General features: G+C 36.6%; 1 protein-coding gene across 2 annotated transcripts in view; it reads right to left on the bottom strand.

The window, feature by feature from the left end:
- LOC132798436 (putative neural-cadherin 2) overlaps positions 1–25,677 on the bottom strand; it is a 160,668-nt gene that overhangs the window by 35,488 nt on the left and 99,503 nt on the right. The window contains exons 2-3 of one of the 2 annotated variants that reach the window (XM_060810290.1): positions 12,407–13,185; positions 4,839–4,982 (exon numbers count right to left, since the gene is read on the bottom strand). In XM_060810290.1, the coding sequence (XP_060666273.1) occupies positions 4,839–4,982; positions 12,407–12,458 (196 nt within the window). In that variant the 5' untranslated portion in view covers positions 12,459–13,185. The remainder of the gene's footprint in view (positions 1–4,838; positions 4,983–12,406; positions 13,186–25,677) is intronic. The other variant, XM_060810289.1, reaches the window with a different exon arrangement.

Consider the following 25,677-nt stretch of genomic DNA (forward strand, 5'->3'; position numbering starts at 1 on the left):
GGCAAACTGAGCGAAAATAATTAAGTTCATTAAGAAACATTTTCGCTGTTGCCGGGCAAGAAATGTGAACATGCATTTAAAGAGTCAGGAGTAGGTTGAATGGCTGTACAACGGGGCGTATAATTTACTTATTTAATGATTAAACAGCTTGGAGAAAGTGTTGCTACCACACACGAGTAGCAAACACAGACAACGACAACAACATAAAGAACAAGGAGTTGCCAGTTCATTTATGCAAAAATGTAAAATGACAAACATTAGTGTAAATTAGCGACGCGTAAATCGCTTAACTCGCTGTCTACGACAACACAAAATAAAAAGGGGGAAGCACAACTTGGCCCCATTTTTGGCTGAGCACACATAAGATGTGTGTTAACTTTACAGCTTTCAGCTCAATTAAAGCATGTAAGCATTAGAGAGCACCACCAGCAGCAGCATGTGCTGAGCGTGGGTAACTCGACTTGACTTGATTAAAGAGGCCAAAGACAAAGCCAGAAGATGAGCTGAGCAAATGTGACATGGCATTTGGCATAGACGTAGATAAGATATTTGCAGAAACCACTTTATGTCGCTTTAAATTGCATTAGCAGCTTAGATTTGTGTAAACAGATTTAGAATGTGTGACAGCTGCTTTTGTTGATTGAAGCGAAATAGATTAAGTGCCACTTACATTTAAATCACACAACTATGAACTCAAAGTGTCTAGAATAGTCTTCAGCTTAAGCAGCCTTAAAACAACTATAAAAAATTAATAAATAAATATGAATTAATATTTCCTACTTCAGTTGCTGCCCTCGCTTTATAATTAAAGCTGTTTGCATTAAATTACGTATACGCATGCTATGACAGCACACACACACACTTGTGCTGTTTTTAATGCCACAAATTACACACAGTAAAGTGCAAAAAAACAATGAGGCACACACGTGAGGGAGACGGCAGCTGTGAACTGCGGCCAACCTAGAGGCTGTGTGGCTGTTAAGTAGTCCCCCGGTCTCTGGTCTTTGGTCTCTGTTCTATGGTCTCTAGTCTTAGACAACGCCATTTATAATTTACGATGTCACGACGCCATTTTAAAATCACTGATAATGATAATAAATTAATATACAGACACCATGGGAAATGCTGCTCGCTTCAGTCCCGCAGAGACTTCAACACACACACACACCCTCAGCTGGTCTCGAATATATTCTATGCGATCGTTGTTGTTTTTATACCATACTTATTTAGCATGAAAAGTCAGTTTAAAATGTTAAATAACAAAAAAAAAAAAAAATGAAAATAGAAGCGTTATTCTTGCCGCTTTGCGCATTGTTATTGTTGTTCGTTGTCTTCCTCTTTTTCTGACCTTACTTTATTTGAGTGCCTTTGAAGCTATGCTTAGGACCTGCTCCAAAGTGTTTTTATCGCTCACACTGCCAAAGCGCTTTCATTGTCGGCATTGCCTCATCGTCAGCAATAGCTAGCTGGTGGAGCTATTGTTAAATTGTGTGTTTGGCGGTAAAATGCTTTATAGCATAGCAAGAACTTGAGATGATAATGGAAAGCCATTTAATGGCCCAGCAAAGCCAATGCAAGTACAAAATGAGCAGCGAGGGGAAGGAAGTGTTCTATGAAAGGATTGCTTAATACGCTTAAAGCATGACGCAGCAACAAACTTGATTTATCGAAAGAGTTTGCAGTGCATTTTGAATAATGATATATTAATATATCTACATGACATATTTATTTCATTTATATTTGAGCTGTTGCAAATAAGTCAAAATTTGCCAAGTCATTCAAAATGAAATTAGTGTGGGGAAAATATGGTTCACATATTTTTGATTGTCTTTATGTTTCAATAAAATATGTCTTCATTGAATTGATTGTGCTTTAATTTCTTGTTTTATTTTTACTCTTATTAAATCAGAGATTACAAATAAATTTATAACCTATTATTAACTTCTTATTTGTATATTTAATCCACAATAAAAATATGTTATTCATTTTTCTTAGAATGCAATAATATATATATTTAATTCATCATAAAATACTAAAAAAGAAATCGTTTTTAATTTTTTTTTACTTATTTTATATATTTTTCAATGTCTGAAATATCTTTTCCGTTATAAGTGTCAATATTTTATTTCGGATTCCAAAGGTCGAAAATATTATTTTTTAATTTTTTAAATTGCACTAATCTTATATATTTTCCAATGTGCGAAATATAAATGTCGTTTCATATGTGTTCTAATTTCGTTTAAGTCTATCATATAAACTTTAGTTAGTTGTATGTTCAACAACTCTTTATAGAAATCCAATTTCTCCACAAGCTTGTTATAAAGGAACATTCTTTTAAATCATTGAACCTCTGCAGCATTGACAATCTAGCAATTTCAAAACAAATGCGACACATTTCATGCTAGGAAAATGGAAAAAGTAGAGGACATCATCAGACACACAGAAAAAGAAAAGACCGACCGTCGCGACTGTCGAAGAATGTTGTAAACATTTTGCAAAAGTCCTCACATGCGCCGTATAATAAATAATTTTTGGCGCTCATAAATTTCGAATGCTCTACACTCGCATCTAACATGTATAGAATGTATTTTTTGGAGACAGACAGAAGGAGTCAGTGAAGTTTTACAGCTCTATTTCAGTAGTTGTGAGTGCCTGGCATTCCATGCCATTTGCACTAGCAAAGTAGGCAAAGAAATCACATAAAAGATTGTCATGGTCCTGGGCTTGCTCCCATTTTGCCATTTGCACACAGCAGGTCCTCTTGCTATATTTGTGGATTTCTTTTTTTGTGTATTTTTGTATTTGTGTGTGTGTGGAGAAGCCATTCATATATTATTTGTGCGAGTTTGCCATGTACGATATGCGATATGGATTTCTATGTATCCCAGCATTTGGCTAGCTAACAGCATTTTCTATGTGTTCTTTTTATTTTCCATTTCTTTCTTTTTTCCTCATTCTTCCCTTCGTTGCTGTTGCTCAACTTTGGTGCTCAAATTCTCATACTCATATGTTGGTACACACACACACATTCCAATTTGTATGCTCTTGTTGTTGTTCTTGTTATTCCTACTTTTTCCCAATTTTTTCCAATTCGGGTTAATGCTTTTTTCGCAGTCGTCAGAGCGGCGGCGGCTGCGGCAGCGGCAGCGGACGACGGCGACATTGACGAGTAGAACGGCGACAAGCATGCAGGATGAAGGTTTTCTTCGATGGCGCTGTTGCTGCTTTCCTTTTTCTCCTTCTCGAGGAGAGTGTGTGTATCTTGTGGGTTTCGTTTTCTGCGTTTCCTTTGCCCTATCTCCCGTATCAAAGTTGTTAAACGTTCTCAATGAGATTTTGAATGTTTCGTTGCTGCAAATCTTTTTCGCTCCCTTCTCCTTTCCCCTCGAGAAATCATGTCATTCTCGTGCCCATAATATTTACAATGATAGTTTTCGCTTGGGAATCAATACATGTATAAATACGACTGCGAGTGTGAGTTTGAGTGCGATATATGAGAGAGATTCGGAGTGTGAGAGATGTTTGCCTGGGTCGTGTTTGTCTTTGTATTTTATGGATTTATTCATAGAGCGAACGAGTATCTTGTATTGTGTATCTTTGTCTTCAATGAGCCTTTATTTGTTAATATTTGGTAAATATTTGGCGTACATGGCGTATGCGCAATAATATTTTCACAATGGCTACACACACTGCGGCGGCATATTAAAATAAACAAAATGTTTATTACCGCCCCCCCCCGCCCGTCCCGTCCCTCTCGCCAAATGCCACAATGAAAACGCAAAAACAGCAGCAGCAAATATTTTTTTGATATATGAAAAATATTCAAAGCCATCTCTAAAAAAATTTATGCATAAACGAACCGCATATAGGAAATTGCCAAATTGGTTCTTTCCTAATGTTTATGGCATCATTTAAGTACGCATTTATGTACAAGTTCAATGTTGTACATTTTTTTATGCCATTTAAACGATATGAGTTGAAATGTTAATGCGAAAAAAAAAGCCTCACAATGATGCTGCGAAATCATGTGAGCTTGACTTTGGGACTGATGACATTATGATTATTATCCTCGAACGTATCTAGGGAAACATCAGATTGCGTGCTTACCTCCTGCAAGTCATGTTTAAGGTAGAGATCTAGTTTTTCTCAAATTTAAATCCAAATGGTTGTGATTTTCTCGCTTTACTTTTCTTTGAAATTTTATTGTAGTAAAACTTTTTTATAAATATGCAATTTTTTGTAAAACTCTTGGCAAACGTTAAATAAATAATTGCGTGTAAGTTTTCAACTCTTTCGCTTGAACTCTATTGATTAAAAGACTATTTTTTGTGCACATCTCTTCCTTTCGCCAATAGACAAAGGATTTTTCTTCGCATTTTTCACCAAGCCTTGCGCAAGCCTTTTAGCTGCTTCATCAATTTTGCTACTTTTGCTACTTCCTGCTACATTTTAGCATAATTTGCAGCTACTTGCAAATAGCTCTTTCCTTTCGCATAAAAGCTTTATCTTTATACCTTCTTACCTGAACATACTTCATCCCCGGTGTTGGGCTTAAGAATGTATCTCTGTATACTTATTAGCTTTTATGAACACCCTTCTTAGTATGCCTTGTGCTAATTGCAATTAAAAGCAAAGCTGATTAAATCAATGGCAAAATTATGCAACAAATTGTATCTCAAGCGGAGTGCGCGCATTAAAGAACATGGAATTAAAATCCCATATCCAATAGACATAAGAATAAGCCGAAATGAGACAGAGACAAATCTTATTAAAGAATTATAAGAATGTTTTCTGTGTATATAGACGAGTATAGAATGTATTTTATTTGCTGTACTCACACTCATTGTGATCCTTGGCGTTGACAGTGAGAACTGTGCTCTGCAAATCGGCATTTTCATCGATTTCAGTCTCGTACAGAAATCTATCGAAATATGGCGGTGAGTCGTTTTTGTCGGCAATACCAATGCGTACAAATTTTGTAACTGCAAATGAAAAAATGTGAAGAAAAAAATCAAGCGGAAGCCACACAAAAAAGATACACATACAATATGTGATAAAGATACATACTTTATATATAGATATATGGATGAAGATAGATAGATACTTATATGTTAAGATACTTATTATTTGAAGTGAGTGGTGTATGAAATGCCAATAAGCAGCATTAATTATGGCCCCAAAAATTTATCGATTGACAAATTACTGTGCGTGCCTTTCGGCATTTGAGAGTGTCGTAAATTGTCTTGGTTTATGTGGGAAACGTGGCATGCATAAAACTGTGCCACGTTCTGTGTGTTGCCAGTAATGAGCATAATTAAATTGTCAATGAAATTAATAAAAATAAACAGCTCGTCGCCATGTCACTTAACGCAGACATCTTTTGCCTCTTGTGCAGCTGCTGCTTCTCCTTCTTTTCTTTCTGTCTCTTTCCTTGTCTGTTGTGTGATTAGAAATTAGAAAACATTTTGCTCAAAGCGAAAAACTTTTTGTTGTTTATCCACAGCTTCACCCACACAAACTCACAGAAAGTGCAGCACACCGAAACTGATGCGTAAGCTGAGGCCAGTATTGGATTTTCCAGCACTTTGTACAGTTTATTTGCTTATTTCCTGCTAATGTCTTGCTAAACCAAAAACTTGTTCAAGACTTTCAAGAGTTTCTCTCTCTTTCTTGGTCTGCTTTTGTATTTTCCTCTTTATTTGTGCTGCGTTAATGACTTTCTTTGTGCATGCGTGTACCAGAAAATCTTTTAAAACTTTTAATTTAATAAAAATAAATAGTTTCTACACAAAGTGGTCCAAAACCTTCAAAAATATATAGAAGATATTCAATAAATTGCAAGTTGATTTTCTATCGAATCAAATGTTAACAAAATTTAAATATTTACTCTTGATACCTGACCATAATTGGTTTACTTTGGCAGGGTCAAATGGTCTTCATGCGGATTTCTTGAAGTGAACTTTTGGCAGCCAAGCCAATTCAAAATGTGCAAGTAGAAAGCTTAGTTTTTTCTTTTCTTTCGTTTTGTTGTGAAGTTTCCCACATGCGGAAGCAATAATCTGCTTTTCCTGTTAAAATTTTATGGCAAACTGCAAGATGTGTAAACACAAAAGGTTCGGGCAGAAATTGCACAGCCACACAAAAAAAGTAAACTCTTGTATAAATAAATAACAAAAACATATATGTTTCTTTCGAAATAAAGTCTGTAAATGCTGTAAGTGAACGGAAAAAAGAACGAAAAGACAAGACGAGACGAGAGAGAATTGCACACAGATACACACTCACACTCACACACACACACGGTCACACATCATAAAGTTGTTGGAAAATTAATATTGCCAGCAGGCAGTCGACAGCCAACAGGCGAGCAACGATGCCAGGCACTCGTTGCGTATACGTAATATTGAAAAGACGCCACTTGCTTGGGCGTTCCTTTGCCGGTCCATTTTCTGCCGGTTTGCCGTTCGCCATCGCCCTGAATGCATAAAGCATTTTATTAAACGCATTTCCTATTGCATTTTAATCTTTTCAATGACATTTTAAAGGCTTAAAAATTCATGCTCTGCATAGTTATGTGCAATTTCGATAGATATTTTCACAACCCAAAGCATGTTCAATAGCTTTTTGCCTTTCAATGCATTTCAAAAACTAATTTCATATATGTATGTTATGCTTGCCTAATTCTTTGACTAAACTATTGAGTAAATTTGTAAAAATTGTATTTGCAAACTAGTTTTACAAGTTAATAGCAGCGGCAAGAGTCGAGCAAACAGCCTAAAATAAAGTCTACTAATTGCCAGGGATTTGTAATTTGAAATGCAATTCAAGTCGAGCTTATACCACAAAATTAGAAATACAATTTTATAATTCGTAGTAAAATAAAATAACTCTTTTCTACAAAAAATAACCAGTTAAAAAATAATGTAAGTGGCAGCAAAGTCCAACTACATTTTTAACGAGCTTGAGCTGTCAACTAAATGAAAGTATTCAGGTCGTTGGCTTGGCTCTCTATCCTTTTCTTTATAACCAATGAAATCTAATTTAAAACTTAACTCGACCTTATTAAGTTTTCGAGGGCGGCAGCACGTAAAGCTAAGAGCAGCAAAAACGAAAGGAAAAATGAGAAATGAGCAAAAGTAAATAAACGCAAGCAACTCTTTTTTCGAGGCAGCCAAACCAAGCGTAGGATTTCTGTAAATAGAGCGAAAAATAATAAACACCCAAAAAATGTATTTATAAAAGCAACTTGTTTGTTATACACTAAATAAATACCTAAATAAATAATACCAAACACACACTCGCACCTATGAAATTGAATTTATTTGCTGGGTAGCGTGACGTTATTTTGACTTAATTTTTGGCACTCCAAAAAATAAAGAAAAGCAAGAAAGAAAGCCACAGTGGAGTGTGCTCGACTGTGAGATACCCCACAAAACATTGCTGTAATCATTTCAAAAGATGCGAACTTAATACACCCCCAAAAATACTACAAATAAACAGAAGGATATATTTCGTATATTGTTACCTATTTTTAAATAAATTAAAACAGTGCGGTTATATTTTTAAATTATATTATATTATTATATACATTAATTTACCATAAAAATAATAGTAGAAGAAAGAAAATAAAAAGTAGAAGGCTATATTTGGACGTTTTTTTGGCATGCAAAAGTATTTATTGAATGACTTCTACAATATCAGGAGTCTTAAATATTGTGCTTATTATTGTAAGTACCGAAAATCGAGACTTTAGCTTTAAAATTGATATATAAAGGCACAAATTTATAATACTCTTCTACTGTATGGGTAGCGGGTGTAAAAAAAAAAATGTGGGTTATTTGGCAGCTGGCTGAGCGTGCTGCATGTTTAAGTGGCCGTTTTTTTTGTTAGTGTTAAATTGAGCAGCAAACTGAGCCTGGCAGCCAGTCAAAAGGACTCACTTTAAACTATTAACGTGCCGCACGTGAAGAGCGCCTTCCGTTACACCCCCATTTTGGGTTGGCTCTTCTCGCTCTTCAGCTATTTATGGTCGCATAACTGGCACACTAACATAGCAATAGCAGGTAACCTTAGCATATGTCAGTCTATGAATGACTGCCAGCAACAAGAGCTTCTGTAAACACACACACAAGTTCACATTTGTACACCTACAAAGTGTTCTCTATGCTGTGTGCTGCTTTTTTGAGCTTTTTGTCTGTTGCTGGAATAAATATTTTTCTCTATTTTTCTTTAGTTTTTTCATCACTCTTTTTTGTTTGGTGTGTGTGTGTGTGTGTGTGTGTGTGTATAATTTACCAGCGCCCCGCGTCGTAAAGTGGCGTCAAATGTCAGAGCTGCTTAAATCAGCCATGGTAAACAAAAAGTATGTTGAAAGTGTGGGCAGATGGAAAAGCAGAGGAAAGTAGATAGGAAAAAGAGAGCGGGATGGAGGAAAGCGAGTAGTTTACTGAGACGGAAGCTACGTTTTTCCAAAAGAGCAACAAAGCGCATCACATTTAAGGTGACAGCCGGTTGGGGGAAGGAGGTCAAACATTGTACAACTTTTTGGGGAAAAAGAAAATATTTTTCTTCGCTTTTTTAGTTCTACTCCAACTTGTTGTCGTTTGATGTTTTGCCAGCCGCTATGTGATGTGTGTGTGTGTGTGTGTGTGTGTGTGTGTGTGTTCATTCATGCATTGAATCAAAAGAAAACTTTCTTGTGTGCTAAAAAGTCTAGCACGCTTTTGAGTTTGCAGCAGCTGATTAAAAATTGTAGTTGATTAAACGTGGCATTTAGCTAATGAGATCAGTTAAGTAGAAATTAAAGTAATTAAAAATTAATCAACTTCTAAGCAGCTATAAATATGTATGTATTTGAATTAAATACGATTATGCAATCTAATGCTATTTAAATAGCCTAGCCGCCAAATATTATTATAATTGCCATATTAATAATTCAGTTGTATTTGCTTTGACTTCCTTTCAAGTCGTTAAGCATTTGTTTGGCTTTCATTTGCAATTTGTATATTCCACACGGTATTTTCTTAGGTAATTACCAAGCCCAGGCTGCATGATTTATATACGAAAATTTGGATTTGGTGAATCAGCAAAAAAAGAAGGAAAATAAAGCCGCAAAACGCAAAAACCTCACTTTGCTTTGCGCACAAAATACGAGTAAAAACACAATTAAATCCATTTAATAAACTCGTTGAAACCAAACCCAATGTTATTCGAAATAACGCCCTTGGGGCAACTACAACACAACAACCTCGGTCTACTTGGCCGCAGCAACAGTGCAGCTCATTAACTTTGATGCCGACCGCTATATGATTTTCACGTTGTTTGTGATGGGAAATTTCAATTAGGCATCGCATTGCGTTGCTTTGCGTTGCGTTGCTTACCCTTGCGTTGAGCGACCCGTAAATATAAATAACATCTATATACGGTTTGTTTTTTTATTTTCATATTTGTATTCATTAGCCGTCAACAGCAGGATGTACCAGCACATTGCCAGTTAGCCAAAAGGATAACATCCGTTTGCCGCTGCCACTCTGCCATTGCCGGATGTGACCTGCACTTCAAAACTGAACTCAACTTAACTCGACTGGGCTGCTGCTGTTGCTTCGGCATCGGCATCGGCTTTGGCTTTGGCTTCTTCTGCTGCCTGCTGTTAGTGAAATGTTAATTAAACTTATGGAAATGTTGCCCAGCTTTACGTTTTTTATTTTATGCTTTACAACATCAAATTCGCTGTTGCCATCTTAACCAGGTTGATGTTACGTTGCCCTGACTAATTAAAAAGTGCGCGGGCACAGCAATGAATAAAAAAAAACATAAAACTGAAAACTGAGTTGCAGTGACAGATGGCAAACAAAACGCACAAAACATGCGAAAAAGGAGAAAAAGATTTCAAATCCATAAAAACAAAACAAAAACAAAAAGATGGCGCACAAAAATATGGCGCATGATAACGACAACGGCAACGGGAACGTCAACGGTTGATGAGTTGACAAATATTTTGCCAGGCATAATGAGTTGCTGCCGCTGTCCGTGTCCGTGTCCGTGTCCCTGTCAAGGTCCTTGCTCATTGCTCACCGCTGCTGCTGCTGCTGTTGTTCATTAACACAGCTCGAAGAGCGGCCTCAAATGCGGGACTGAAAAAAACGGAGAATCAGCGCAGCGTCGGCAGCGTGTTAATTACGACCTATGTCCGTTGAGGGTCAGCCGCAATTAAAAACTTTTTCGCTCGCTGATTTTAATACATGCGGCAAGAATTCGCATTTTTACTGATCTGACTGACTTTCGACAGTCGCGTGAATTTTGCTTTTTCTAATACCCTTTCTCCTAAGGGAGAAGGGCATTATAAGTTTGCCGGAAATGTATGTAGCAGCAGAATGAGGCATAATATCGTTGATCGAGTCCACTAAACAATATCTTTCTTACTTGTTTGGTACATTTCAGTAATGTATGGTATATTTAAAATGTAAATGAATATACTAAGTATATCGGTATATTTTCTGTACATCAAAGTGAGTAACGGGTATCTCGGAGTCGAGCACACTTAACTGTAGCTCTCTCACTTACTTCTTTGGCATATTTCAGTACTCTATGGTATATTTTGAATATGGAATTGCTTCCAACCAAACTAAAATATACCAAACTATTTGGTACCAAAATATTTGGTATATTTTTTGGTATATTTAATTTGGAGTATTTTAAAAAACTGTGCGGTATAGTTTTGTTTCTATTCAAAATCGGCAGGAGGTATCTCATAATCGAGCAGACTCGACTGTAGCTTTCTCAGTTGTTTTATTATATAATCCGGCCTGCTGCTGTTCACGTTTCATAGCTCAGGCGAAAGCTCATGCATGGCTTTGATAAATATTATCATTAACTTTAGCTGCCTTAAAGGGTTCCGAAAAATGTACCTATAACTCGAGGTGAAAAACTAATTAAAAGTCTCTGTGTCACACACATGTCTATCAACTTTAACTCGGGGCTAAATTAGTTGCATTTATTTGAGCTGTCAAACTCAAAGGGAAGCGAGCGAAACCCTTTGACTTATAAATAGCACAACATAACTCGCTATCAAAACAAAGCCTATGCCTCGAGCATTGACAAGTTGACACATTACGCATACGCAGCGTAACCCCTACTATATGGCATACTCAGCTAATAATAATAAGTAGTTACACACACACTAACGCACTTGCTGTCAAAACAGGCAGAAAGTTGTGGACAATATTTTCTTTTTCGCTCTGTTTTTTGCATATCGAAGGCAAAAACTTATGTCGCAAACTGAAACTAAATCCAAAATACATGTGTAAACACAACGTGGAGATTATCATAAACTTGGCTAATTTATTACACAATGTTTGTCGCTCTTATGCAAAGCCATGTACGGGAGCGAGGGAGGAGGGAAGGGCGTTAACTGCCTTGAGGATTAAAATGTTTGTCTGTTGACAAAATGGGAAAAGCAATAAAAGCATATAAAATACAATAATATTTGTGTTTGTTATATTTACTTTGTCTGTTATTTATTCATTTGTTTATGTGAGTGCACTAAAACTAATTAGTAAATTAAAAGCGTATGCTAAAAACTGTATTTCAGTTGCGAGAAAAGCTTTGACGCATTTTATGCAAACAGATTTGCACTTGACCTGAAGGCAGGATTAAACGACATAGACAATATTATGACGAAAATTATTTGTGCGAACAAAACTATAAAGCAACAATATTTTAAATACTATAAAAGGTAAAGATAATAAAAATTAATACAATAATATTAAACCAAAAAGGCAAAAGTTGTAAAATGAATTCAAATAAAATTGTTACACAGTGAGTTTCTTAATACTTTTTTTAACGAAAAGTTGCATTTTTAAATTATTATATTATTATATTATATTCTTGTTTTTTTTAATTGCACATTTACGTTGTTTTTACTTACAAATATTCCTAGTCATATATTTTTTAGTATTGTTAGTTACCTTACCACTTCTATCTTCACAAACTTTACTCATAAACTCCATCAAATTATGATACGATGTAAACATAAACCCTTTCTTTATGGCACTTCAACATATGACAGTCATTAGCATAATGACTGCTGTTTGCTCTCTGTTGTTCTTGTTGTTATGCCTATGTTTTTAGCTAGTCTTAAGTCCTTAGTCCTTGGTTCTTATATTAATGCAATGCCATTAAAATGAAAAGCAAATAAAATGTTCTACATTCAAGTTGAAGTCGCACTCGGCAAAAGGCACTCGCACAAATATAAATGCATATTTAAAAAGCTTCAAGACTCGCAATCACCGGGGTATCATTAGTTTGGCTTACAAAAGCACACATATCATGAAATTTTAACAGGTGTAAATAATCATATATGCACACACACACACACACACACATCCAAATTGCTATACACACTTACCCAAATAGGTGCTATTTGTCAGAACCCAAAAGATTTTTAATGGATCGACCATAACTACGCAGGCAAACGCTGTTTATGTGAAGCTGTGTTGCTGATGCTGCAGTTGCTGCTTGCTACTTGCTACTTTTTTGCTGCTGCTATTGCTGTTGCACGGCAACAACACCTTTGGAGCGAAGCAAATTGCCGCGTTGCCTTTCGCCAGTCTCCAGTCGGTTGTTTACTGCCAAACCTAGTGGCAGAGCCAGCAATTAATTTGTTGTTGCCGCTGGTTGTTGTCGCTGTTGTTATTGCAGTTGTAGTTGCAGTTGCTGATGCTGTTGCTTTTGCTGCTGTTATTATTATTGTTATGCCGAGGCGAGAAGCTTTGTAATTTCACTTTGGTGCACTTGCTGTGAATGATTAAATGATAAATGCAACAACTGCTCCTTCTGCTCACTTGCTGTTGCTGGTTAGTTTTCTTCTCTCTTTGTTGATTTCCACTAGTTTTAATGATGATCGTTGTTGTGGGCCAGCTGCTTCTGCTGTTGCCTTTGAGGTATTTTTGCAATTTGCGTTGTGCACTTTTATGGCGTTTGCATAAATCGAAATGTTGCGCGTTTCTCATAGTACTAAGCATATACAACAATGCTATACTATAATTTTATTTCACTTTATTTTATTTACGTTTTTTTTACACATTTCTTCAAGCGAGTTTACAGAAAGCATCATCACATTTGTCTGTCCATTATTTTAGCGACTTTAGAGTTGAGCTCAGATAATTAAAATTGTTTTGCTTTACACTGTAATTAAATTTTATACTCGATTTATGTCAACGTCAGCCGCAGTAAAACAACATTGTCAAAAACTTCTATTGTCATCACGATTTAGTCTATTATTTGGCAGCTATTAAAAACTTATGACAATCTCATGAACTTTAAATCAGCTTTTATCTGCAGTGTTTTTGTTTGTCCACAGCAGCAATTTAAGCAATTTATTTTCAATTTCATTTTAGAGTTTTTTCGGCATTAAATTGGATTAAGCTGCTCTCGTTGAGCGTATATGATATATGATGTACTTGTGTGTGTTTTTTTGTTGGCCCTAGTAGAAAACTTTTTGCCAGCCCAAAAAAAGTAGGCAATGGTATTTTAAAAGTTTTCGACGCTAGAGTTCAATCTTTGGCTAACAATCTGTGTTTATATTTGTTATTGCAAAATGGTTGCCAAGGTTGTGGCGCTGCAAGGTAACCTGGGGCAAGGTAAATATCAAGCCAGGATTTTAAGCAATTAGTGAGCAGCTGGAAGGCAGTCAGAGGGCTTTTGCTTAGAAATTCTCAATCGCACTTCAAACAGTCGCTTTTGCTGCTGCTGCTGCCCAGTTGGTTGTAACAACACAGTTTATGGCCATTAGCGCAGTTAGGGCCAAACAAAAGGCGCCAATTAACGCAGCTAAGACTTAGGCAAATGAGTTGAAGGGAGAAGTGTATGCTACTACCATTTTATCCTTGCCTTGCCAGCAGCCTTGACCTTTATCTGCAGGCGATTGACAACAGTAACAACAGCAACAGCAGCGAAGAGAAGCGCACCAGCTGCTGCTGTTGCTGTTGTCTGTAAATATTTAATTGTTTATGCCATCGTCTAAGCACACTTCAGCCAAGGTACTTTTAATGGACAGCCAAAAGCGTCCTCCTCCACACTTTGAGCTGAGCGATTAAAGCTTACGCAAAGTAATTAGTAACTCAATTGCTTTCTCCCCCTTTCGCTTTCGCTTTCACGCCGAAAATGCGTCGAGTGCTGCATACAAATGGCTTCCGTTATTGGCGGTTTTCTTGGCCTGCTTTTTGTTGTCCCAGCCTCATTCATAAATTATGCATAGCATATTGCCGAGCATTGCGAGTAATGTCAGTAATTGTGCGACACAACAAAAAAAAAAATGGAAAATGGAAAATAGAAAAGCATTTCACTCAAATCAATTGGCAATATGACAGCTAAGCTAGAGCAAGTTTTATCAAATTTTGCAATGTGCCAGTTGCCAGTTGCCAGTCAATTGAGGTCAGAGAAATTAGCGTCAATTTTTCATTGAGGGCTTAAGCCTCGGACTGCGTTCCGTTTCGCAACTTATGTAAATTTATGTGGGTTCAGCTGTCGCGCCCATCAATGTAAGCACATTTTGCAGTCACAGCTTAAAGAATGCTTAAGCAAGCTTCTTGTTGTCCCGCTCACAAAAGTTCATCTTGCTCATTTTTTAGCATTACTTTTGTGTGCAAGCGCATAAAAGAGAAGCTGCACAAATTTTGAAATTGCACTTTTCCGCCAGAAGACAAAAAAACGAAAAACGAAAAGCGAAAAGTGAATGACCGAAAATAGTTGGAGAACCTTGCGCTACTTGCGCCGGAAATACAAAAGCATAAACTTTCCGGCCAGCAAGTTACAAGTAAGTAACCAACAGAGTCCGAGTTCTCAGTTCTCGACATAAAGCGCAAAATGTAACGGAAGTTTAATGGACATAAACTTGCTAGCTGATCCCGTTAAAAAAAATAAAAGGATGGTAAAGAAAACTAGGAAATACGCCAAGTAAATTAAGTTGTTCGAGTCGAGGCAAAACCTTCGCACAAGAAATGGAAATGGAAATATTATTTTACTTCAATGATTTCCTACCCTAAAAAGAAAAATATTAATTACCGCAAAATATAGGAAGTGGGAAATGAGATTGCGCATTTCAAAGGCACAAAACAACAAAGTTTCACTCGCTTTTAGTTCTATACAAATTAGCGGCCAACATTTGTTTTTCTTCTTGTTGTTGTTGAGCTTTTGCCTTTGCTTTGACAGTGCTGTAAATTATTATGCTTGTGGTAAACATTAATCCTATTATATTTAGCACAACTATGGTATTGACTTTGAAGTCGACCGTGCTTAATTATGCTAAAATTCACAATAATTAAATTACAATTTCAAATGGCTGCTCAGAAATGTAATCAAATACAGCACAATCGAATAAGTAACTAAAGCCTTTAAGTTTTCAAATTGATACAAATAGTATATGCATTTGATGTCAATAAATGCCGAAATACATTTTAGATTAGCTTGGAACTAAAACGAAAAATATTTTCAAAGGAATATCAAGTTATGTGAATGCCAATACATCAATCTGACACTTATTTCATTTTAGTTGATAAGAAGTTTTGCTTATTTAAATACAATTTAATATAGACTTGATGTTTTATAAGGATAAGTTTGAAATGCAAGTTTAATGCGGATTTTATTTATAGGTTGCTTCACTCAATTTACTCACTATAAAAACAAGTATAATTTACTAATAATTGATTGATGGCTGCTTGAATTATAATTATATGATACGAATTATGATACGAATTAATATTATTTGTATCAGGATTGTCAAAATAAGCCTGAATCGCAAATTTGTTTTGCACTGAATTACATATATAAAATAACAAAAAAAAAATGCTGTACATTAGCAGCATTTGAAAGAGTTTTAGTTTAATAACTGAATAATATTTGTAAAGAATGTTTCGACCTGAATTGTGATTATGATCATTACTCGCTACCCATTATGTAGAAGAGTATTAAGACTTTGTGAATGCAGGAAATGTGTGCTATTCTGCCTTCTGGCAAAAGGAATCATCTCCGATCCTATGAAGTATATATATTCTTGATCACAGTAAACAGCCATGTCAATCTGTCATTCCGTTCATATCAACACCTAGGTGTCAGTGATTGTAAGAGATAGAAATAGAGAGGTTGGCTGAAAAAATAGTATATTTTATAATCAATGGTATATTTTTAAATATTGTAATATATCGATTTACCAAAGATTGTTTTCTGTTCAGCATTATTGCGGTATATTATAAAAATAAAATACCACTTTGCTTTGTGTTTGAAATATTTTCAGTATTTTGGGTATATTCATTTGGTGTATTTAAAAAATAAAATACCACTTTGTTTTCATTTAAAATAGATAGCAAGTATCTCAAAGTTGAACACACTCGACTCTCAATTTCTTACTTATTCTAAACATTGCCATAGTAATGTTACAAATTTATTATTTCATCTTATTCCATCAACTTATTTATTTATCAATCTTTGCATTTGTGTACGATAATGATTATTAAAAAGCTTTATGCATAGTTCTTAACATTTCCCCAGTTGTGTTGGGAATCCACATAAATAAGCAAATACAATTTTTAAGTCGTTGTTGCAATTTGTTTGAGAAAATACTGGAAAAACTTTGTAGCAACAAGCTGCAAAAGAAAAAAATTGTACACATCCGTAAGCTGCTTTAAGCGACAAAGTTGTTGCAAGCAACTCAACTCAAAAGCAAGCGTCTACAAAGTTGTTTTTGCTGTTGGTGTTGTTGGGCAAATGACAAAAGTTTTTGGCTTTGTTTTCTGAACTGTTGACGTGCAATTCAAATGAGTTAACAACACAAGAAGTGACCTACATAAGCCACGCACCAGCAGTGGCAACAAAAGTTGCACAAAAAAAAAAAAGACATGAAAAAGTGGCGTCACTTGGAGTTACAAGCAAAAAGAATGAAAAAAACAACAAGAGTGAGTTGAGAGGCTTAACAACATATGTTGAAGCGACGACTCTCTGTGGTTGTTGCCATGTTGCACGGCTGGAAGGCTAAAACAATTATAAGCAGCATATCCGCAAAAGTGGCAGATTGCCTGTTGCAGACAAAGGCACGAAGTGGCCACTGTTGTTGTTATTGTTGCTGTTGTTGTTACGTTCATCCGTCAGTTGTTGAGGCAACAACGACAAGCAGCCGCACGTCGTCGAGTGTTGCACGTTTGCAAATGAAGCACTCAAGGGCCTGGCTGAGCTGAACAACAACAACAACAGCAACAGCAACAAATTGCAACAGTTTGCGTCCGAGCAACACTTGGCGGTGCATCAAATGCGCTTAACTATTCAATTAGCACAATGGAAGTGCTGCACGTGCCACGCGAACAAACAAACGAAGGGGAGACAACAGCAGCAACAGCAACAGCAACTGTGTGCTCACAAGTTGCAAGTAACTTTCGCCCTGCAATTTGCAACAAAAGTTGGCGCTCTGGGCGATGCCTGCATTCGAAATGAATTGCCGAAATTGGGAGACGAAGAAATATTCAATCGCTCTGCATTTGGCCGCGAAACAAATTCGCAACTTGAATAAAATGTAATTAATTTGTTTAGCCAGCGTAGGAAGTTGCCCCACAACTTTGTGTGTGCTGCGCCAACGTAACTGACAACGCAGCACAAGCCGAGACAACATTGAAAGAGCCTAGCAAAAGGCTTATGCCGACTTGCATTAATTTCAGCTGTAACTTGAAACTTGGCAGAGTGAGGAGAGTGAGCAGAGGCACAGCTTGAGTTGAGGCAAAGGCAAACTTGCAACCGACCGACGAGTTGTTGAAAGCTCCAAATGATTTTGCCTTGCCTCAAGAGTTGGCATAAACAAGCAGCTACGCTTAGGCTTAAAGGATTTGTTGGGCTGCCGAGCAGCAGCAGCAGAGTATTGGTAAATTAAGTTGAGGCAAGTCGGCTCTTAAGCGCACCAAATTTGCACAGCAGCAGCGGCAGCAGCCGGGAAATGTTTGGAAGGGGAAATGCGAAATTGCCAAATCCGAAATGAGAATGTGAAGCGGCATTTATGACGTCACAACACTTGATTTGGTTGCTTGGCAATGCACAAAGTATAGCACATGATGGCCTGCTAAGCTAAGCTTAGCGATTAGTACCTAATTAATATTAAATAACTTCAATTTAAGATAAGTTTCAAAAAATATTAATAACAATGAACTTAATTTGTGGTTGTTATTGAAGTTTTATTACTAGCATTTTTCACTGTCATTTCGATTTAATTAAAAGCAGCTCTATTGTCAAGTGTTATTTCCTTTTTTCCATTTTGGTTTTTTTAAGTTCAAGCTTTGCTATTGTACGACATTAGCTGCCACTTCAAAAGGTTCAATGCTTTATGTTGATATAGCGACATCAAATCGCATTACACAATGTGCGAGAGCGAGCGAGCTTTGTATTTAAGCTGCAAACAGCAGATGTCATAGATACGGAGAACGTGGCTAAATGTCGACACGTGCTGACAATTTGCTCAAGCTACAAATTAATTGAACTTGTCTCATTAATAATGCGCAAAAGGCGCCAACCTAATGCTCTATCGACTTGAGCGTGACATTCAATAGCAAATGTTAACGAGCTGCATTTAGAACAGAATAAATTAAAGTGGTTACGACTGCGTAAAAATCTTGAAGAAGCCAGAGCTAAGGAGATGACTAAGATACTGTAAATGTATTAATAAATATTATAAATTCATAATACTCTATTTGACGATAGAAAAACAGAAACTTGAACTCAAAAACTAAACTTGAGGATTTGATTTAAAGATTGAATAGGTTCGGAGATGCTTCATGTTATAAACATTTCTGGGAAGCCTAAAGCCACAAAGTTCTATCCACTACCTAGTGGGCATAAAAAAGAATAAGCTTCTAGTTATTTATATATATGATCGCAAATGGATTTAAGACATTAAAATAACATTGAAAAATTTATTTTAGGTAGAGCATTTAAATGCCATAATGAATTTATGGCTCTGATCTAAATTTCTCTTGAGTAAGTAGAAGGTTGAGAGAGAGTTAGAGAGTGGGCAGTGAAATTGTCGCCATTCGTCAAATACTTGAGTACTCTGGCAGAAGCAGAAGCAGCAGCAGCAATAGCAATGGAAACATCCAAATAACTAACCACAAGTGCAAAGCAAACAGACACTCAGTCACACTCACACAAACACACACACACATACACAGAGAGTGAGAGAGAGACAAAGGTGCAGGAAGTGAGTAAATAACATTTTAGCTTCAGCCTCTCATTCAGTCATTCAGTCAGCTCGTCAGTCAGCCAGCGAGGACCTTAAATGTCCGTGTCTGTAGTGCCGTTGTGGTTGGTGGCATCTTCGCTGTTCGCTTGTCACTCCCGTGTCTCTGTGTCTGTGACTGTGTCCCTTGTCTCTTTGGTCTCCTGGTCTCTTGTGTCTCTGCCGTGTGTCCTGTGTGTCGCAGTGAAAACAGGCGAAAAGGTCCTTATGCAACGTGTCGAGTCGTCATGTCGTATTTGCTTGCCTTTTCGAGTATACATTTATTGTGCTTTTATTTTGTCAACATTTCGCTTTGGCCATATGAAAATAAATTCAAATGATTTATTTACGAGCATTTGATTTATTTGATTTTCAGCGTTTATTTTTTCCTCACTCTGCAGGACATTTTCTGTGTTCTTCTTTTGCCTGCCGCGCTTTTGTTTTATGTGTGTGCTGTGCGTGTTTTTTTGTGTGAAATATTGTATTGTATTTGTGCATTTTGTGTCGTGCTTGTCGCTGACACAGTCGAGCTTGATATGCCTTAAATTGAGAGATACTCTGAAGTATCTATAGAGTGTTAAAAGGTGTAAGCAAGAGGATGAAGTAAAGAACAGATAGAATATCTTTTAATCAGCCAACTTTGGACTAATTTATGATATAAAATACAATACAATTTTTATTAATTAAAAAGATTAATAATTCGAATAACGAAATAAATATATAGAAATTTAATGCATAATTCAGTTATGTTGTCAAAAAGTGCATTTCAATTTATTTGTAGTTTAAATCAAATCAACTTCTATTTTCCATCAACAAATTACCACAGGGCATTTCTCAATTGTTCAACATTCGACACGCTGCATTTTCGCTTTATAAATATGTATGGAAAAGTATTTTCTTGTTTATTTGATTTTCTGCGATAGTCAATAAAAATCACAATTGCCGTTTTTCTCTCAGACATGCAACCAACAGCAAATTGATGTCAGGATTCTGGTAGCAATTTGTCGAATTTATTAGAGCATTGAATGACAGCCAGAGGCCATTGCATTTAATGCTCGTGTAGAGGAAGAGAGTATATAAAAAAATCATATTTCGCAGCTCCGCAAATATTAATTTAAAACATTAAAAGTGCACAAATCGCCCCGAACGAATCATACTTATAAAATATTTAAAATTGTTCAATTTGATTAGAAGAGTCGCCGCAGCAACACAACACCATACAATGAACACAGTCAGCCAGTAAATAAATATTTTATTAAGTGCCCAAAAAGCGGAGAAAAAAAAAACGTGGGGCAGATGAACCCAGGTTATTTCCAGTGAAAAAGAACTTCTTTGACTCGGTTGAGAGACGCCCACAAGAAATCCCGGCAGGGGTCAAAGTCAAAAGGGGACAAGAGACACGAAGAGCAGAAAGCACACTCAAGGGCGACGGACTCAAAAGCGCAATAATAAATTTCCAAAAAAAAAAGAAGAAATAAGATAAGCAAGTGAACGACACAAAGTTACCCTATAAATTAAAGTAGTGAATAGATTGGCTATTTGAAGTGTTGACTGCACACAAATTTGTTTTTTGCAAGCGCCGGCAAAAGGTTTTTTTTTAATGTGTCTAGGGTATATACATAAGTTAAAAAAGAAAACGCATCAATTTTCAAGCCATTATTGGCTTTATTTATTTGTTTGTTGATTTGCCAGCGAATGCCTGCCAAAAGCGCAAACTTGAACTTGCCACCCAACAAAAAATTGTAGCGAAACTTTTGTGAGCGAAACTTGAATCGAATTCGAGAAAGAGGAGAAGTAAGAAAGCAGCTTTACTTGCTATTATTTATCTAATAGCCAGGCTGTCGGGCATAAAAATAGAAATATACATTTCTATCTATGGACTGGCACACGCCCAGACACAGACACAGACAGAGACAGAGACTGACATGGACACCAAGTAAATAGCATGAGACATTCGAATGTGCTGGGAAAAGTGTTTATGATATTTTGATTTCATTTTATGAACGAGTGTAGCATAGAAGTCAAGTGTGAAGCAAAGCTGGGCAAAACTTTAGCCTGCATTGATAATAATGGTGTCCCCTTCCGAAAATGGGAAGCACAATGCCATTGCCATCCACTTATGGCTTCTGTTCAAGCATTTTGGCTAACAAGTAGTTTGAGCCCTGCCACCAACAAACGAATTCAGCAATAAAAACGCCTCTTTCGGCAAACAAGCTAGAAAAAAGTTTTTCTCTTATTAAGATTAAAAATGAGAGAAACGCAGCGCAGCGTCTTCTTCGTTGGACTTCCCGCAGTTAGCAAAAGGACTTCTTTGCTCTTGGCTGCCTGCTGATAAGCGACACACAGACAAACGCACAGAGAAAGAGCGTATTCAAGTGGGTGTCACGCATAAATTTCATAAATATAAGCATCATTATTTTGGCTTGCCATTTTGTGGCCAGCACAGTCGCGAGACTTAGCGACAGGCTCAGGCTTTTGTCACGTGCCAAACTTTTGCCATCACATAGTGACACTAATACACACGCAATCTCGTTGACACACACATATACACACACACATACAGAATGAGTCTGAGAGTGGCACGCTCAATCTCATCTAAATGGCGCAATTGTGCGAGTCACACATGAAATTGCGCTTCCATTCTTTTGGAGTAGAGTTTTGGCAACGTGCCAGAGTGGAAGCAGCAGAAAAAAGCAACGTTCAAATATTACATTTATCAATTCATTTAATATAAACAATGGCATAAACGAAATGTGAGATATGTAAAAGATGGCAATAAGCAAGCCTCACAAAGTTGCGCCAAGTTGAAGGGGATATCCTAGATGATTTTCAGGCAGTTTTCCGCAGAGCAAACGGGCATATAAAATAAATAAAGAAGGCTATAGATATAAATATATGCCCGAACTAAATATAAAGTTTACTATTAATAATTGCTAATAAAATATGAAATACATAAAGAAGGCTTACCTCCACAATTTTAATAGAAATGTTATGAAAATAAGCCCGAACTAATATAAAGTTAACTATTAATAATTGTCAACTATATATAAAATACATAAAGAGGGTTTGCAAATACTACCAAATTCTTAATAGTAATAGTATAAATATACCCCAGAAATATAAGGTTAACTATTAATATTTGCCAGCAAAGTAAAGTTAATTCCTAACTTTCCAATTTTTAATATATATAAACCAATTAAGTCATAATTATTTCGGTGTTAACCATAAAATTGTAAATAAATAATTGCTGCTTCGAAAAATACTTTCTTATATATGTAATAATTCATTTAATAAGCAAAGTAAATTATTATCATTATGATAAGGAATATCAATTAATACTGATGCTAGGAAAACAACTTATATTTTCGAATTCAATTTGGTAAACCGCGGAATTGCAGAATTTACAAAAACTGCATTGAAACTGGCACAATTTTTATTGAAGTTGCGGCTAAATTATAATCAGAAAACAATTTTGAGTTATATTTTCCATATTCTATATTCATAGTATAATACACTTATAGTATAAAACAAATTAATAATTTCTAAGTCCGACTGCAAATGAAATTGTAATGAATTGTGGCAACAAGTTTTTAATAAAAAAAAAAAACAAAGAAAACAAAATGAATGACTCAAAAACAATTCACAAAATACAGTGTCATCAATATAATGGTATTATATTTGAAATTCATTCAAAGCAAGAAATCAAAAATTGCCAACAATGATTTAATAAAACGAATTGCCATTAAACAAGCCATAAAAAAGGACTCCATCAATATTGATATTTGTGCATAAGCAGTTCGATACTTGCGATACTTTGTACGCATTGAGATTAGCCCTTCAGATCAGAGCTCTGAGCTTCAGTTACCTCGAGGCCAAAGCCTTTATCGGTTGCCTGAGCAAAAGTTGATTGCCCTCTGGCGACATTGCTGCTGACAAAGTGACATCAATCAATGGGCGTTTGCCACGCCCTCTGCCCAAAAGAGTGAACCGAAAGTCACATGTTATCAGCACTTCGGCATGTTTGTGTATGCTTTGGCAAGAAATATGTAAGTGTGTGTGTGTGTGGGTGTGTGTGCTCGTTATGATGTCAGCGGGTGTACGTGGCGTATGAGTGTTGGCAATGGCAATGCGTATGAGATTGGGAACTGGTAACTGCGACTGGCAATTGATTGACGACAATGAAGAAAAAGTAAATCAATTATCTCCGCCATAAGTAAGTGCATACACACACACAATAAGAGTTTTATGCTGACAAATTGCTCTCGCTTTTAGCCGTTTGGCAGTTGTCGCATTAAAAAGTTGTAGACACAAAGCATTTTGATTTTGTTATGTGTTGTAAATTGCTTCGCTTCAATTTGTAAGTGTGGGTTGACTAAAAAGAAAAACACACAATAAATTCGCAGTTATCTCATTGCGAATATCTTTCGACTCTCGTCGTACATCACATCGTCGCTGACTCAAATGTAAACATATTTTTTGTGCGAAAAAAAAAAACATATTAGATCAATATGGCCGATAAGCAGCAGCTCATTTTAGCTCACTTCGTTTTATTCATCTTTGCTTTATGTTTTATGGTTGGCATTATTTACATTATAGCCATTTACAGCACTTCTTCAAGATTTATTTGCTCTACAAAACTGTGCAATAAATATGCAAATTTGATGCCAAAATAAAAACTGAAAATAACAAATAAAAAAACTGACCCCAAGAGCAGCACAGCGAGGCATAAAAAGCAATGCAGGCGGCGAAAGTATCCAAAACTAGCGGCAAATCACTGAAACTTGTGAAACAAGTACAAATCTTTATCTGTACAAAACTCATTAGTTTTTGTGAGTTTTGTGCTGTGCAATGCGAGTGGAGACAGAGAGCAGAACTTATTTTCAGTTGACAGCGGCAACAATTCCATTTTTTTCCTCTGCCAACTTTGCCATAATGAACTTTTATTTTGTGTGACGAAACAACCTTATTAGGAAGTTTTTCGCAAAACGAAACGACTTCTTACACAAACGTAGCAAAACTTTGTAATAACTCGACGAAAATTTCTTTTTGTTAATATCCAAAACACAATCATAAAGCACAACGCAAACGCAAACGCAAGCGTATTTAACTGAAGGCCTATCCTTGTCAACTTTTGCTTTAATAAAACTTGACAATGCAAATAGTTTGTGCTTGAGTTTTTATTTTTTTGTGTGGCGTGCCGCAGGCACCTGAGTTTATCATGAATTATGGCATTTGCATGTTCAGGGAGTCTATTGATTGCAAGCACAAAAAGATGAAGACATCGACTGCTACTTAAGTAGAGCCAAGCTAAGAAACTGGGTTTTAATATAATGCACAGCCCTGAAGACAAATAAGGGCTGAACGAGCAGAGGATGTGACGGCAACGGCAACGGCAACGTCGAGGTGTTGTCATTTTATTGCCTTTAACTAAACTAACTTTTATTATTTTATTGGATTTCTTTTATGGTTGAACCACACTATAACCAACGAACGTGCCAGGACGATGCTGCGTTGGGGTTCGGGATGGTGTTTTGTGCGTTAACAAAGAATTTGTCTTGAGGACATGCCATCATTGGGCCAATGATTACATTATGCGATAATGTTGCCCATAAAGGCTGCACGAGACGGATAAAGGATAAACCAAAAGCGCGACGAGCTTGAATAGAGAGAGGAGAAGATACAGAGAGAGAGAGAGGAGGGGGGACAAGAGCAGAGGTCGCTGGTTATCCTGCTTGCCGTAATAAGCTGTAAAAGTGACACATACATTTGACCTGATTTTACCAGCACATTCTTTTCTGCGTTGTCCTTCGCAGCGCCCTCTTAACTCTAGCCACAGTTTGCTGCTGCTGCTAGCTTAATCCAACTTTAAAATTATAAACTAACGATCCAGCGAAGCACGCACACACACACACATACACACGTAGATACGAAGTAAATGGGTTTGGGACGTCAGAGAGAAAGCGAGATGGAGAGCGAGCACAAGGATTAAGTTTGGCGCACTGAACCGTGCGTGAACTAATGCGGGATCCTGTGCATTCGTCCTTGCATTCGCTACAATCACATCGCAACGTTCGCCAAGTGGCAAATGGGGAAAATGTGCAATTTCTGTTCGTGTGTGCTTTGTTTTATTTCGTTGCCAGCGTGTGTGTGCTTGTGTATTAGAGAGTTGGCAAAGACCATTCTCTTGTCGCGCCTTAGTTAGCTGATAGGGAAAACGAAACAAGAAAATAAAAACAAAAAAAAGTGTAGGAAACAAAGCAAAAGTGGAACACACGTTGAAATGTGCAACGAAAACAGAAATTGCAATTAAAACAAGTAACGGGAGAGTGTGACACTACAAGTGCCTAGAGAGAGAGAGAGAGAGATAAAGAGAAAGAGGACGAGGTGAAGGATGCAACGTAGGTGTCACTAAGCTTATTGTCATGTTGGGA

Source organism: Drosophila nasuta, chromosome 2L, assembly GCF_023558535.2.
Source record: "Drosophila nasuta strain 15112-1781.00 chromosome 2L, ASM2355853v1, whole genome shotgun sequence".
NCBI classification, from domain to species: domain Eukaryota; kingdom Metazoa; phylum Arthropoda; class Insecta; order Diptera; family Drosophilidae; genus Drosophila; species Drosophila nasuta.